At 39.6% G+C, this 16,633-nt stretch overlaps 1 protein-coding gene across 2 annotated transcripts; it reads right to left on the reverse strand.

Moving 5' to 3' along the window:
- Positions 1-413: 413 nt before the first annotated feature.
- Positions 414-13,238, reverse strand: zgc:66427 (uncharacterized protein LOC406256 homolog). 2 transcript variants are annotated; one of them, XM_061731919.1, is made up of 5 exons: positions 12,450-13,238; positions 8,602-8,697; positions 8,410-8,515; positions 6,739-6,840; positions 414-2,931 (listed from the first exon to the last, which is right to left on the reverse strand). In XM_061731919.1, the coding sequence occupies exons 1-4, from the start codon at positions 12,943-12,945 to the stop codon at positions 6,783-6,785; spliced, it is 756 nt and encodes a 251-aa protein (XP_061587903.1). In that variant the 5' UTR covers positions 12,946-13,238; the 3' UTR covers positions 414-2,931; positions 6,739-6,782. The 2 variants fall into 2 exon arrangements, 1 of the variants encoding a protein (XP_061587903.1); XR_009783264.1 differs by lacking the exon at positions 8,410-8,515.
- Positions 13,239-16,633: the final 3,395 nt, after the last annotated feature.

Here is a 16,633-nt window from a genome sequence, read left to right on the forward strand (position 1 = left end):
TCTGCGTGTACAAAAACCACACGCCGTAGACACGGCGTCGTTTTGACGCAGAACCATAATTCAGCCTTTATTCAGCCTTAAATATAGGAAAATGTGAAAAAATGTCAAATTTGTGGCATTTTTCTTGCTAAACTTGAGAGATAATCAACATAATTTCGAATCCATCTTTTGGCTAATAATTCTTCTAGTTCCGAATATTTTCAAACTTTTATATTCATCTAGTCTTATGCCTGACATGCTTTTCAAAATAGCCGATCATACATAGACTATTTTGTATATAGTTTTTAAATTACCTATCTAAAATTGAATGTTAAAAAAAAAAAAAAAAAAAAAAAAAAAACAAGCAGACACCCAAAAGGAAAAGAAACAGAACAGAGATGGACAAAAACATGTCTCACACATATTTATTGTAAAAAATACATATAAAAACAATTTCTGAGACATACAAAAGATTGGAATTTAGAAACAGTATATTGAACAAACAAGGACCGAGCCATTTTCTTGAATTGCATTACATATTTACAATTTAATAAATAAAATTCAATTTGCTTTTATACCAGAGTAAAGGCAGATTGTCCATATGTTGGAGCTGTAGATACCGCTGTGGTGACCCTTCAAACATTCTCATCCAGTACACAGTCTCAAACCACAGGGCAGAGAGAGCCGCGTGATTCAAAACCAATATTTTGAAAAACATTTATACAAAATACCAGTTTACATGGAGCATTTAGCTAGCATTGGTAAAAATCGAGGTATTGCACCACACAGCTTAGGGGGGGGGGGGGGTTCAGAAAGTAAATCAAAGTAATGTAGGGCTTGGGATTGTCTGCTGTCTTTGTCGTCAATCCATCCAGGGACATCCCCAAGCATACACATACACCCCCACCCCACCCAGCTAAAGTATACAACATCATAACTTGTCACCACAGAAAATGTAACATCTAATGATCAATGCACCTCGTCTTCTGCACGCCGTCACCCCATGCTCCAAATGCACAGAGAGACTTTTGGCATTTTTTTTCCTATTCTCCAATATGTATTTATATATACCGTATATATATCTATAAATATATTATAATAATATGAGAAACATGCACAGGGCTGCCCACTACTGGCGGGGCAAGTTGGAGACTGCACAACACCAGGGATCAGAAGAGAAAACAAAAACAGAGCGGCTGTGGTGAACAACCACCAGCACAATGCATGTCTGATCCCCTGATCTGTACCACTGCAGCTCTGAGAGTTTAACATATGTAACTCCCTCAACTTTAGAGCGGATGGCAAAAGCAACCGATTCATGTTTATGTTCTTTCCACTGGCCTGAGCACAACCTAAGTTAGACGATGTCTGTTGAGCAGCCTTACTGCGGGGCCTACACCTTCGTTCAAGCCATGAAACACTACAAAATACCTGCTTGCACAAGAATCCCCGTCACCAAACAAAGGCAATCATCACACACACAAAAAAAGGCAAAGGAAAGCCATTGAACACATTTAGCAGTAATTATAAGAAATGTCAGAATATCGTAGCTAAAATCCTTAAAATAATATGACAGGGATAAAGGGGGTGGGGCTTTGAATGTAATAATTAACCATCAGCTGTCCATAGCCTGCAGTGCTGAGAAGAGAGGCAGATGCCACATGGTGTAAACATGCCCCACATATACATCCCTCAGACCATCCATCCATCCATCCCTTTATCCCTCCCTGAACTAGCAGTAACCAGATGGCAAAAACTGTCACTGGGGACCTGGTCCGAAAAGTCCGGACTACACCCCAGAGAGTGTTTGGACGAGAGCCCAAACGTCGTTTAAGTACCAAACTCAACATGTAAGAGGATGCTTGCCAGCGTTAACGTGATTAGAAATTAGCTTTGAAAAGTAAAAACCCGCTTGACCAAGCAGACATCTGGGCAATTTACAGTAAACACACACTTAACATACACAACCATGGACTAGTACTTTTGTTGTTTTTTTCTGCCATGCTTGGGACATGTTTAATCCCTGGTCGTCTTCTGAAGACACATTTACAAACACACCCAAACACACTAAATGTTATCCCAGGCCTTACGCAAAGGTGAAAAGAAAAAAAAATTAAAAGTAAAAAAGCCTTGATAGACAAAAGTGCTCAAGTTGGTGCCAACATGGCGCTACTAACACCAAACACTTTCCGAAACTCTCACCAAGTAGCAGCATGTTTAACTCAGCGCTTTCCAACCATCAATGGGAAACCGACCTACCGAGGGGGGGGGGGCCCCAAACTTCCCCAGAAATGTCTACAGGTAAAAAAAAAATAAAAGAAAGCTGAAAAACGGTCACGCCAGTGCCCACCGACCAAAAACAAGCCCTCAAACTGATTGAAAATAAGACCGCAACGCTGATGTTGCAACAGTTTGCATTTTCAGAACTGAGGTTGGTTCTTTAGGGGGGAGCTGAGGAAAGGAAACATTCGTCCCCAGTATGACATGGAGCAATACTCTTTTTGCGAAAAATACTTGATAAAAACAAGCGATTCCATCAGGAGGGAGAGAAAATAAAAAGACACACGGGAGAGGAGCCAGTCACAGTAAGGACAACTTTTTCCATCCACAAGTTTATCATTGTTCAAGGGCAAGTTCCGTCATTTTGGGATGATAATTTACGCTCCACTATTCAAGTCCACAAAGGAGATCGGGAACCCCAGCACTTCCGTCCCAACAAAAGTCTCCACAGCAGATTAAAAGGAGCAGCCGGTTTTACTGTTGGCGTTTCATGAGAAAACTTCTGGATTGAGATTAAATGGATCCAAGCGGAGCGTCAGGTCGCACTAAACTGTAACCTCCTCCTAGGATCGTTTGTTCTCCACTCAAATATTAGCATCTCAGAGGGAAAGTGGACTTTTGTTTGTTCAATTACACATTTATTAGGATTGTATTGGGGTTCACTGTAGTCTCCTGTAACAGAAAAAGAGAGTAGCCATTAGATAAATGAATGCAAACTTTAAAAAGAGACACACTATGCACATTTTTTCAGAGTTGAGGCGTTTTCCTTAGGTCTTAGGCTATGTTCACACAGTTTTCAGCATTTCTGATGAAAATCTGATTTATATATTCCAAGTGATAAGACACAGATCTGACCTGTGTCTCCTTACCAATGTTCCCCATTACACATGGCTGGCACGATAACCTACATGCGTAGAATGAAAATGCTGAGGCTGTTGCTCCCACAAACCCAGCCCAGACCTCCCTCCTTCCAGCCACCTAATCCAGCTCTTCAAGGGGAATACCTGAGGCATTCCCAGGCCAGCCAAGAAACATACTCTCTCCAGCGTGTCTTGCGTTTGCCTTGGGGGATTCTCCTGGTTAGACATGCCTGAAACACCTTCCCAGGAGGCGTTCAAAGCAGGTGCCCAAACCACCTCAATTGGCATCTCTGAATGCAGAAGAGGAGCCGCTCTACTCTGAATCCCTCTCTGATGACATAACCATTGGTGAGAGTAGGGACAAAGATCAACCGTCGATATAAATATACAATAAAGACCAAAAGTTTTGACACACCTCATTCAAACAAATGGGGAAGTGTGTCCCAACTTTTGGTCTGTACTGTTATGTCAGTGTTTCCCCTACCATTGTATAGGCCTGGCGGGCCGCCAGGCCAACAAGATCCCCCGCCAGGCCTAAAAAAAAAAAATGTAATATGCCAAAAATAAGCGACGTATCCATTCATTCATAAATCAATGATCATTTACGTTTAGGAGCGCCTCTGTGCAGCGCCGTTGAGCAGCGTGAGTCAACCTGCTTCGTTGCCTAGTAACGATGCGAGTACCGCTGCTGAGAGCGCGGGCATATTATTATACATTATGGGATGTATAGAGTTTGTAGCTAGCCATCTATGGCACCGTCCAAAAAAAAGAAAAAATATCGCGGGCGACAGACAACATGATATAAAGACATTTTTCTGCCAGACTCCGGAGCCACGGAAAATAGATGAAGGGAGAGTAACAAAGGCAACAGAGGAAAAAATGACAGGTGCAGGTGAGATGTGAGAAAGAGGGGCAGATTGCAGTGGAGAGGGGCGCTGCTCATTACCCGTAAGGCTGATTTATGGTTCCGTGTTACACCAACGCAGAGCCTACGGCGTAGGGTACGCGGCGACACGCACCATACATGGTAAGTTTCCAATTTGTTGCTTACATTTTTGTTCTGATTGAGCTTCTTTTTTTGGTAAGCAATAATGATGAAAATAACACAGACAATAAATTGTCTTTCCACTAGAACCACTAAAGGTTCATTTTTCCCCAGGCATTGTCAAATGCATGTAACTCTGTTATAACAAAACGGGAAAGAAAAAATCTTTTCTGGTACTGATATAATCTCAATTATTGTATAATATATATATATATACACATATAAAATAATATATAATCTCAATTATAATATATAATAAATATATATATATATATATATATATACATAAATATAATATATTAATCTCAATTTGCAGTCTGCAAATATAAATTGCAGACTGCTTGCTGCGCCACCTGACCTAATCCAACTGCGCCAAAATGCCGTCCCACGCACCTCGTCTGTTTAGGGTTTTTTCAGTGGGTACCACCGGGCCTGAAAAAAATTCTAGGGGAAACACTTATATATATATATATATGTATATATGTATGTATGTATGTATGTATGTATGTATGTATGTATGTATGTATGTATGTATGTATGTATGTATGTATGTATGTATGTATATATATATATATATATATATATATATACATACATATATATGTATGTATGTATGTATGTATGTATGTATGCAGTACAGACCAAAGGTTTGGACACGCTTCCCCATTTGTTTGAATGAGAGGGTGTGTCCAAACTTTTGGTCTGTACTGTCATACACACACACATATACATATATATATATATATATATACACACACACACATACACATACACATATACATACACACACACACACACATATACATATATAGTATGGCTTTACTCTCTTCATCACAACAGTCAAGTACAGAGTCTGCACCCACTGCACCGATCTGCCCAACAACATCCTGCTCCATTTTTCCCCTCACTCAAGAACACCTGGAGATACTTGAACTTCTCCCCTTTAGTCACTGCCTCACTCCTGACATTGAGAGGGCATTTCACCGTTTACCATCCGACTAGATCAAAACAGACAGAAAAGGGTGCTGAACTGGTTTTGCTACTACCGCAAAAGGTTGTGTGTATGTCTGTACGTTGGTTTACATGTTTCAGGGAAGTTACCCGTAAGGTACCAGATAGCCAGGGTTACCTAACGAGGGATTCCCTCGTTACTTCTGTCACGTCATCATGCGTGTTGTGTTAGAAAATGGCACAACAGGCTATTTGAAACCTTGTTTTGGCAAACAGATCATTCAGAGTAATGCTGGATTTATGCCTCCGCGTCAAAGCAAAGCTGTACCTATGAATGATGCCAAGTGCCAACCATCTAACTTCCTGGTTGAGGCTCATGCAGAATTAAGATTAATTGCAGTTACTCAAATATTTGTATATTTAACATGGTATATTCGGCGGTATACGTCTACCGGCAGCTCTTCAGAGCGCTCGGCAGAGATCCGGTGAGGGAGCTGGTAGCCAAAGCCAATTATGATTGAAACACAGAGGGCATGTTCCTGTTGGCTGACAGAGTAACGTAACTGCACTCAATACGAAGAGGCTTCAAAACCACTCTCCATAAACCAAGTGGTTTATTTGTTCTTCATTTTTTCCCAGTCTGGAATGATAATTTACTGCAATGCCTGTAAAAGTAACTGATGCTCAAAATGTATCATCTCCTATTCGCGTTAAATACTTATTTGCTCCATTGCTATATCTGAGCAACATACAGGAAGTAAATGGGAGGAAACTCTGGTGTTGCAGAAACAAAAACAAAAACCATTACACTGCTGTCTGGCAGTTGGTGGTTTAATAACAGAGCGGTGCAAATAATAACTAAGTATAACCGTCGGAGGCGGCGTGCGTAGCTGCTATGCAGAAGTATAAACCAGGCTTGAGTGGCATTAAAATATATTAATATTCAACATATTGTCTATTAAAAGATAGATATCTCGATAGAATCTGGATATTGTAAAAACTGTATTTAGGATGGCAGTGTGAACATAGCCTTGACCTCTAAACACCACAGACATGCAAAACACCATCTCCATTTTCAGCCTTCTCTTTAGCTTTCTATTCAAAGCACATGGTTATGATGGGGGGAGTCACCCATTCTACCTACATAAAAAAAAAGACGGTCCGTACTGAGATAGGACTACATAAAACTCATTCATGTTTACTGCAAGGAAAATTAATTTACCAAAAAATAAATAAATAAAATCCCAGATTGGGGCCCTGAATAGCTCAGTGGGTTGAGCGGTCGCCATTTCTAGAGGCTGTTTCGATTCCCGGCCTGTCGCTCTGAACTGCAATGTCTTCCCCCCACTCTCTACCCATTTCCTGTCTACCTACTTTCTCAATAAAGGCCACTAGTGCCACAAAAACCTCTAAAAAAAGAATCCCAGCATAGTTAACTGAACACTTAATATGTCACATATAATACTCTATTTTCCACTGCTGTCATCTGTTAGTGTGCAAGTATGTGAAGATATGTCAAAAAAAGAAACTTGAGTGGAGAATCTAACCCAGGTCACAAGGCCTTATCCAAGTGCAGAGCCTTTAGCACTAACCAGTGTTGTACCTGACTGCACGTACACATACCTGAGTCAAGTTGGCCACTGTGCTGAATACATGTGACCTGTGAGTCAATCAAAGGGATGTTCAGGGCAGCAAGGCTTCACCTTGGACCAGGAGTCAATGCAGCTGCAGGGAGACAGAGCTGGTTTAGGAATGGAGACGCCGACACAACACACCAACTCGTGTTAATGTGACTAACGGTGACGTGGCTGACAAGGTTCACCGTTCGTCAAAGTGTGGAAACAGAATTGATTTAATACAGCAGTTGTCTGTGAATACGTAGCCGCTTGTTAGGGATCGGAGATGAGGTTTGTGACGGAGTGGTATTCATTTAAAAATTGACCTTAAAACCCCTATAGGGCTGAACACTAGTCAATGTTAGCTTTGCTGGAAAAAAAAAAGAAAAGGATTTTTAAGCGATGCCAAATATTTAGTTATTGCAGCTTCCAAATTCAAACATTTTGGTGGTATTTGTCCCTACCCTCTGATATATAACAGAGTATGCATGACTTTAAGATTGCTAAACACTAACTTCTTCAGGGCTTACTGACATTTTTTGGTCACATAACCACTAAAACAAAAATTAGGTAAACAACCATCGTTAAGAAGAAAAATAATCTCTTGAAGTTCTTCAACATGTCTATTCCACTCTTAAAGAAAACAGGGTGTGTAATCATTTTCAGATGGTTCATACTTTTGTCCTTCTGATTTTTTTCCTGACCCCAGCTGCTCAACTGAGCATGTTGAAACAATTTACAACAGACTAAGCAACACCCCCACAGATCCTGGACCGTAGCAGGACTGAAGGAAAGTCAAACAATCACATGGTTAATCTCCAGCTTAATTCTAGTAAATTTTCAATGCGATCTAAACTTACACCGGCCTGAAAAAAAAATTACAACTTGGACGTGAAAATATAGTAAACATGGCTATCTTGGTAATTCTCGTATGCCACTGTAGTCCTGAAGAACCAGTGATTCTTGGAAGTTGAGTGGAGTAAATGTTGAACAATAGAGCATGCTTTGAAAACTGGAGGGTGTCTATGGGGAAATTGGCTGGAATATGCCAAAACACTGATTTAATAAAGTTAATTTTGTCCATGGCTTTACAATTTAATTTTCAAATTCTTTTTCCTCTGACAAGAATATTTAGGTTTTTTTAAATACCTGACATGTTTCGCCGATTCCTTTCGCTTTCATCAGAGTCATTCAAATACTAAAACACTGGTAGTCCTTCAACTGACATCTGTAAAATAATCTATTTTTGTTTCAAGTTTTGAGGTACGAAGCTCTAACCTAATAAAGACATGCGAGTGTGCCTAAATGAAACGGCATGTCCACAAATATTTAGGCTCCACTTAAAATAGATTAAGACTATAAAAGATAAAAACGTTGATTATTTTCCTAAATATAAAGACAAACATTTAAGTTCTTAATTAAGATCAAGATGACTTCAAAACATTATATCATGGGAAAGGACAATGGCTACAGACTTATCAGAAATGTGTGGTTGTCTGTGCACAAGAACAAAACAACTTCTTCCGTATTTTGTACATTAGCTCGGTTGCCACACTTTCTCATATCAAGAAAACTGGTCATATCTTCTCGTCAGGCCTCATTCTCATGTTTACCTTTTTCATTTCAGTTCCGTTTTGCATTTCATTATAAATGAAGTGCACCATCTGAACTTGCATACCTCTTGTGGTAGATGCAGAGGCAAGCCAGCCTGGCAATCGTCTCCCCCTGTACTAGATCTTCCAAACAGATAGAACACTCGCCACTGTCTTTATTGAGCACATCAGCTGTAAATAAACATACCGCAACAGTAAGTGTCACCAGCCTTTTTAAAAAGCACAGCTGTTGGAGCATTTTGTGATATGATACTTACTATTGTACGGTAAGGGAGGAGATGTGAGGCAGTTCAACAGGTGATCCTCGATCCGACCCCCTGGGAAAGGCTTTGAGCAGAAAGGGCAGCGGATATCTGCAGAGGGCAGAGACACAGCAAAGCTGACATTACCAAATTGTTGCCACAAAAGAGACATAAATTATTGATAAAGGGCACACCTCATCTTCCGTGTTTGGACATCTAGATTACACAGACTGAAGAGCAGACTAAAACACGGATATTTGAGTGTGTACACTGCATTCCTGTCCATGACATAATGATGTTAACTTGGTTAAAGGAGTCTGAATAAGCTTTATTTAACTGTATGCCTAACAGAAAACAGTGACTCAGGCCTGAAGGACGGCCACTACATGAGCCATTTGTGGATGTGACAGTCAGGCAGAAACTGTGCCTTGCTGCCCTACATTGCCCCCCCCGCCCCCTCCTCTATGTATGAATTGCTGCCAGGAGGGAGCAGGCATGTGAAGTTGTGACCCATTTCCCCACACTAGCTGGAGGGCTGGCCTGGGAAACCCACCACATTGCAATGTTTTGACTGAAAATGTCACGTTTCCCGTCACATCACCATCATTTCCTTGTATCATTGAGTAACTGTATTTATCAAATCAATGAGTGGATGTGCCAGAATTGTCTCCAGCTAAATGCAGAAAAGACAGAGGTGATCATTTTTGGCCCTAAAAATGAAAGGGAAACTATCAGCGCTCACCTTGGCTCCATGTCATTGACAGCTACAAATCAAGCCAGAAATCTTGGTGTAATTATTGACTCAGACCTGAACTTCAACAGCCATTTAAAGTTTATCACTAAATCTGCCTACTACCACCTAAAAAACATTGCTAGAATTAAGGGATTTCTGTCTAAACAAGACATGGAAAAAATTATTCATGCATTAATTTTCAGTAGGTTGGATTATTGCAATGGCATCTTTACAGGCCTTAAGAAATCTATCAGGCAGCTGCAGCTGATCCAGAACGCTGCCGCCAGAGTCCTTACAAACACCAGGAAACTGGACCACATTACACCGGTCATGAAATCACTACACTGGCTTCCAGTGAGTCAAAGGATAGAGTTTAAAATCTTACTGCTGGTCTACAAAGCACTGAATGGTCTTGGACCAAAATACATGGTTGATCTGTTAGTTCCCTATGAAGCTCCCAGACCCCTGAGGTTCATCTGGATCTGGTTTGTTGTGGTTCCCAAGAACCAGAACCAAGCAAGGTGAGGCAGCGTTCAGTTATTCTGCTCCTCACCGGTGGAACAAACTTCCTGTAGACCTGAGGTCTGCTCCAACTGTCAGCTCCTTTAAATCAGGGCTAAAAACATTACTGTTTACTAAAGCGTACTCTTAAATTAAATACTTACCTGCTGTACTCTACTGCCCTTATTTTTAACAACTTGTGCTTTTTATTATTTTACCTCTTTTCTTATCATTTTATTTGTTATTTACTGTTTAATTGTGTCTTTCCGCTTTTAATGTTGATGTAAAGCACTTTGAATTACCTTGTGTTGAATTGTAATATACAAATAAACTTGCCTTGCCTTGTATCAGATTAACCAGTGTACAGCCTCTTCACATCTCAGGTTCCTCTGCAAACTCATGTTCCCATTTTAACGCTGTTTGACAGCAATGCTGCAGGTTGCTCAATGTTTTTTGACTTGCATGATAACCATCGTGCCTTGTGACAGTTTGTATGTCACCACTTCTACTTTTACGCCATGACTGCTTCAGACAATGGGGTCTCTAATGATTTTGGTCACCACGCAAGCACGGGAAAGGAGATTATCTGTCTAGGAATGTAAATTCCTCAAATAATCCATTTTAATTTCAGATTGGGTTGATTTAGGGTTGCAATGTTGATATTTAAATTGAGGTTTTTTGCTTTGGCAGTTTTGGAGTTGTGATATTTTATCTGTAATTGATTAAACTATGTGGATAAATAAAATATCTGCACAATTCTCCCTTGTCGGCTTCTGGTCTGTCGGGTGGCGTGGTTGTGCCCTCCTTACTCCACCATAGTTGCAGTTCAGGTAAAACCTTGTTTTCACTTTGCACACACACAGTTACACAGACAAACACACCTGCTCACTCACCCCACAGTTTTGGGGGACAGTTAATCGCAGTAGCCTAGTCTTGATTCAGTCTCAGAGACCTGAAATGGTTGCTATTTGTGTCACTGCCTGTTCTTGTGTCTGTTTGTTTGTTTTTTCTCTAACAGATTTCAAAGGCTTGTGTGCCCGTTGTGTGTTTCCCTGTATTTCTCTCATTTCAGACTAGCAGCAGATGCCATCCCTCACCCCCCCAACACATAGGTTCATATACAGGGGTGCACACAAGCCGGGACTCCAGGGCTAGTCTACTGCATGTTTTAGATGTTTCCCCATCTTCAACACACCCGATTCTTTTACACAGCCTTGTCTTTCAGGGTTGTGTTGAGGCAGGGAAACATCTAAAACGTGCAGTAGACTAGCCCTCGAGTACCGGCTTGTGTGCACCCCCTGTGTGTGCGTGTATATATATATATATATATATATATATATATATATATATATTTAAGTTTTAACCAACTTGGTATTGATATGTATGCAAACAAAAAAAATAAAAATACAGGACTGTCTCAGAAAATTGGAATATTGTGATAAAGTCCTTTATTTTCTGTAATGCAAAAATGTCATACATTCTGGATTAATTACAAATCAACTGAAATATTGCAAGCCTTTTATTATTTTAATATTGCTGACCATGGCTTACAGTTTAAGAAAACTCAAATATCCTATCTCAAAAAATTAGAATATTCTGGGAATCTTAATCTTAAACTGTAAGCCATAATCAGCAATATTAAAATAATAAAAGGCTTGCAATATTTCAGTTGATTTGTAATGAATCCAGAATGTATGACATTTTAGTTTTTTTTTTTTTTTTTTTTTTTAAATTGCATTACAGAAAATAAAGAACTTTATCACAATATTCTAATTTTCTGAGACAGTCCTGTATGTATCTGCACATGTCACCAGATATATTCAGTTAGATATCAGTTTTCTTACGAAATCATCAACTGCGAGTACATAAACTTCCTCAAATTCAGGTATTGTGCAATTGAAGTTTACACCTAAATGTCAACCCCCATTTAGAGACCGCGGTTGAATTGGTTTGATATTGGATATTCGATTGTGATACATACCACTGATTTTGGTCAAACCACTTGTGATGTGTTCATGGTCATCCAGACTATATATCACAAGAGTAATTATTATTAAATCATATTATGGGCTGATTTAATGAGATTTATTGAATTCAACACCCATAAAACTTGTGATACATAACTCCAATTGTTTATTATGGGTGTTGAATGTATTAAACCACATTAATCAGCCCATAGTATGATTTTATAACAATTACAGTCTTGTGATATATAGTCTGGATGACCATGAACAAGTAGTTCATGTAGTTTGAAAACAATCGGTGTTATGTATCACAAGTTTTATGGGTGTTGAATTCATTTGTTGAATTCATTAAACCTCATTAAATCATCATTAAACCTCATTAAATCATCATTAAATCAGCCCATAATATGATTTTATAATAATTACTGTTTTGTGATATATAGTCTAGAATGACCATGAACACATCACAAGTGGTTTGACCAAAATCAGTGGTATGTATCACAAGTTTTATGGGTGTTGAATATCCAATATCCAATATCAAACCAATTCAACCGCGGTCATTTAGAGTATTTTGGCTTCTTTCTTTAAAATTAGGACAAACCTGATTTCATCACTAAATTCCACGGATAAGCCTTAATCACTATCGTTTAACCGTGCAAACTCACTGCCATGGCGGTTGTTGACGCGGTAGAGGCCGATCCACGCCTCGGACACCGGCCGCTGGTGCGAGCCGCGGACCCGGGCGGACCTGGCGCTGCCGGCGCTGCGGGCGGACGAGTGTCGGTTCCCGGGGAGCCGCTCGGAGAAAGTGCGGTGCGGCGTGCGGCCTGAGCCGGTCTCCTGCTCGGACTGCTGCTGCTGCTGCTGCTCCGGGTCGGCCGGAGCCTCCGTGGCCGCCCCCTCCTCCTCCTCCTCCGGCTTATCGGGGCTGGGGCTGGGGCTGGGGCTGCCCTCCTCCTCCTCGGAGCGGCTCTGGTTCGCCTCCGCGTCGTCGAAGCTGACGGAGAAGTCGACCACGAGACTGGTGGGCCTGGCCGGGCAGCGGGCTCGCCGGCACGAGTCCCGCTTCGCCACAGCCGCGGCGGCGTCTTTGCCGAAGGGCGAGACCGGGATGGGTATGGGGACGGGGTCCTCCTGCAGACGGCTGGCTCTCGCCCCCATCTCTAGGAGAAAACACCTCGGGAGATGGAAAGAACCCTCGTAGAAAGGGCGGGACGCGTTCACCTCGAAACGACCCTTAAATACCCGTCAGGTCTCCGTTAAGTATGAACGGGTCGCCTAGCAACGAAATGTCTAAAGCGGAGAATAAAGTGTAGGCCCCGACGGACGGTCCCTTTAGCCCGATTTCAGTGTGTACTTCTTCTTACTGTCCACATTTTTTCTTTTATGTTTTTTTTTTCCTCGACTTGCCCCTTTGTGGCTGCAGCAGCGGAAATGTAGCGCTTTCGCTTCCTATTTGAGCCAACGTTTTCGAACAGTTACGGTAAAGCCTTTTTTTTTTTTTTTTTTTTATTAACAATTGCAAACATAACAATGATAAAAAAAAAAAACTTCACATTATGCAAATTCACGTCGAATTATAACATATAAAGAGTACAACTCAAATAAAAAACAAAACAAAAAAAACAACACATTACAACCAGCCGGGGGGGATGAAATTATAACAGAAAGCCAAAACATTTACATACATTTATGGTTTTGATTGCCTTTGAATTATTAGAAAACTTAATAGAGTCCAGATACTGTTTTAATTCACAATGAAAAGTAAAAAAACAGGGTTTTTTGCGTAAGAATTTAGATTTGTGGATGTGGAATTTTGCGAGGATAATCAACAAATTAATAATAAACGTTTCCTTTGGCTTTGTTCTAATTGTTACATGGTCAAAAACACCAAACAACACATCCTTCCAAAATAAAATCAAATCAATATCAATTCTTTCAGACACAAAATTACACATATCAGTTACGGTAAAGCCTGAATTATGGTTCTGCGTTAAAGTGACGCAGAGCCTACGCCGTAGGGTACGTAGTGTAACCAGTACTCGAGTTGTAAAAAAAAATCAGGGGGGATGGTGGATTTTTATTGGGACAGATAATTTGTGCTGATTACAAATAATATAATATATTACAAATAATAGCAGTGACCAAAACACCTGCAGAAATACTGCAGGAATGCCAGCAGTTAAATGCATCCTACCAACATGTGGAATTCCTTACAGCCATAAAAGAGAGCAAATCCCTAATCTCCTTCAAGTCTGCCCTAAAAAGCCACCTACATGAGGCTGCTACTCGTAACTGGGAATAATCAAAGCCTCTACTGCACATCCCGCGGTTTCCTTCTGATTATTGTTTCTTGTTTTTGTTTTTGTTTTTTGTTTTGTTTTCTGCTTTTGTTTTGTATTACCTAGCTTATTCTATTTGTCTCATCACCTTTTTAGTCTCTCTCAGTGCAAAATAACAGTAATCCCCCCTTTTTCTTTTCTTTCTTTTTTTTTTTTTTTTTTACAATCTTCCCTACAAAGTACTGCTTCTTACCTGTATGTCATTCAATGTTATATGAGTTTAAAAAGGTCTCCAATGTAAACAAGTGTAATGCTTTCTTGGAATAATGCCTTTTAGTTGACTTTGTATCAGCGAATCTGTACTGTCATGAAACTGTACCTGATCCTATGCAATTCTTCTAATAAATTCTTCAATCAATCAATCAATCAATCAATCTGTAAGCTTTAAATGTCTACTGGGCTTACATCAGTACATCAAAACACCAAAATAAAAAACAGGATCACTGCAAAAACTCAAAATCTTAACAAGAATATTTGTCTTATTTCTAGTTAAAATGTCTTATTTTAGTAAAAGAAATCTCATTACACTTAAAACAAGACTCATCACTGGAAAAAACAACAATTTTCACCTGTTTCAAGTAGATTTTCACTTAGTATAAAAATCTGCCAGTGGAACAAGATTTTTTTGCTTGTAATAAGAAGATAAATCTTGTCCCACTGGCAGATTTTCCAACTTATTTCAAGTGGAAATTTTCTTGAAACAGGTGAAAATTGTCAAATAAGTTATTTTTCTGTTGTTATTTTTCTGGTGATGACTCTAAATGTTGAAATAGCAGTAAAACCACATTCATTGATGAAATGACATAAGGGATGGCAGTTTTACAGGGGGGATGATTTTGACCGTTTTTATTTCAGGGGGGATGCCATCCCCCCTCAACTCCAGTACTGATGGTGTACCCTACGCCGTAGGCTCTGCGTTGGTGTAACGCGGAACCATAAATCAGCCTTAACGTCTGGTCCACACGTCACCTGCCGAGTTTATATTTCAAACATTAAAACAATGCACATAAATGTATGATGCATTTTTATTTATTTATTTTTTGTTAGTACAATTTATTTAACCTTTATTTTACTTTACACCTAGTAGGTTTCGAAAAAGTAAATATGTCTAGTAGGAGTAGACAGAGGAGGTGGTTGCGCACATATGCTGATTATTACGGTAAAAAAGTACACAATAATACTGACCAATCGGTGCGTTTTGACTGACGTTGTATCCGATCGGTTGGTTTGTATGGGAATATTACGGGAAATCAATTATCAGTTACTTGATTTCATTTTACGTTGTTTTTTTTCGTAGCCTATAATTCATTTTACTTATTACTATATTATTTTAGTAGGTTTCAAGAAAGTGTACAACTGTCAAGTCTCCCGTTTTGGCCGGGAAACTATTTTACCCTCTTTCCTGCCGTCTTCCCGTAATAATATTTTCCCGTAAATTTCCCGTTTTATGATATAATAACTTTTAAACAGCAAACTGAATTGTCACTAGCCTCGCGAGAACTGACACCTGCTGTAGTCTGCGTGGCAGATCTCGCGAGGTCAGTGGCGACAACGGGAGCAAACTCGGAACAACGAATCAGAGAAATGGATGGATGAAACGAGAGAGAAGGCATTTCTGCCAGAAAAGAGGAGAATGAATGTAAATATCTGTAGAGGAGCAGGATGGGGCTGAGTTACCATTTCTGAAAGATGAATAACTGCGATGTTAGTGTTTCTCACGGGGGAAGAAACGATGTCGGTCAGCTGGATGCAGAGACATGTGCGTCTGTCATCAGTCAGTGAAGGCCAGAGCCACACTTAGTGAAAATGACAAATAAAAAGAAAATGTAAATGTTTCATTGAAGTCAATCAATGTGTATATAAACTGAAAATATTTAAAATAAATAAATGTGCTTTATTTCACTTAGGTGTTTTCATTGAGGCTCAATTGTTTTATGACCACCATGTTGATTTTATGCACTTTTATCGGTATTGTCTTGCTTTTATCGTATTTCTACTTTTATTTTAGTGTTTTATTTGTGTTATTATTGATGTTTTATTTCTTGTGAAGCACCTTGTGAATTCCGCTGTCTGTGAAAGGTGCTATAAATAAACTTTACTTACTTACTATTATAGAAATAACATACATAGGAATGTCCACAGCATTTCAGTGTCAATAAAGGTCAGCTTGTCAGATTCTGAGCAAATAATTGTAGTTTGTAAATCCAAAACGTGACTGGTATGCCGTCAATATTGTGTTGCCCTGTAACTGTGTAAACTGTGTTGTTCATGTATTGTTAAAATAATTGAAAATTTAATATTTGTTAAAACACGTTTTGTATATTTATATATGGTAAATGAGTCAATAATAAGTTAACAAACAAAGTATTTACAGTATAAATAAATATTTCATTGTTTAGTAGGAGTAGACAGAGGAGTGTGGTTGCGCACACATGCGGATTATTACGGTAAAAAAGTACACAATAATACTGACCAATCGGTGCGTTTTGACTGACGTTTCCGATCGG

Source organism: Cololabis saira, chromosome 10 (assembly GCF_033807715.1).
Source record: "Cololabis saira isolate AMF1-May2022 chromosome 10, fColSai1.1, whole genome shotgun sequence".
NCBI lineage: Eukaryota > Metazoa > Chordata > Actinopteri > Beloniformes > Belonidae > Cololabis > Cololabis saira.

What these genes read in the sequence shown, in the direction of transcription:
- zgc:66427 (XM_061731919.1), bottom strand. Translation starts at nt 12,945, where the DNA reads ATGGGGGCGAGAGCCAGCCGTCTGCAGGAGGACCCCGTCCCCATACCC. An exon ending in TCCTCCCTTACCGTACAATA is followed by an intron (nt 8,516 to 8,601) that starts GTAAGTATCATA and finishes GTTTATTTACAG; the next exon opens with CTGATGTGCTCAATAAAGAC. An exon ending in CTCTGCATCTACCACAAGAG is followed by an intron (nt 6,841 to 8,409) that starts GTATGCAAGTTC and finishes GTCTCCCTGCAG; the next exon opens with CTGCATTGACTCCTGGTCCA.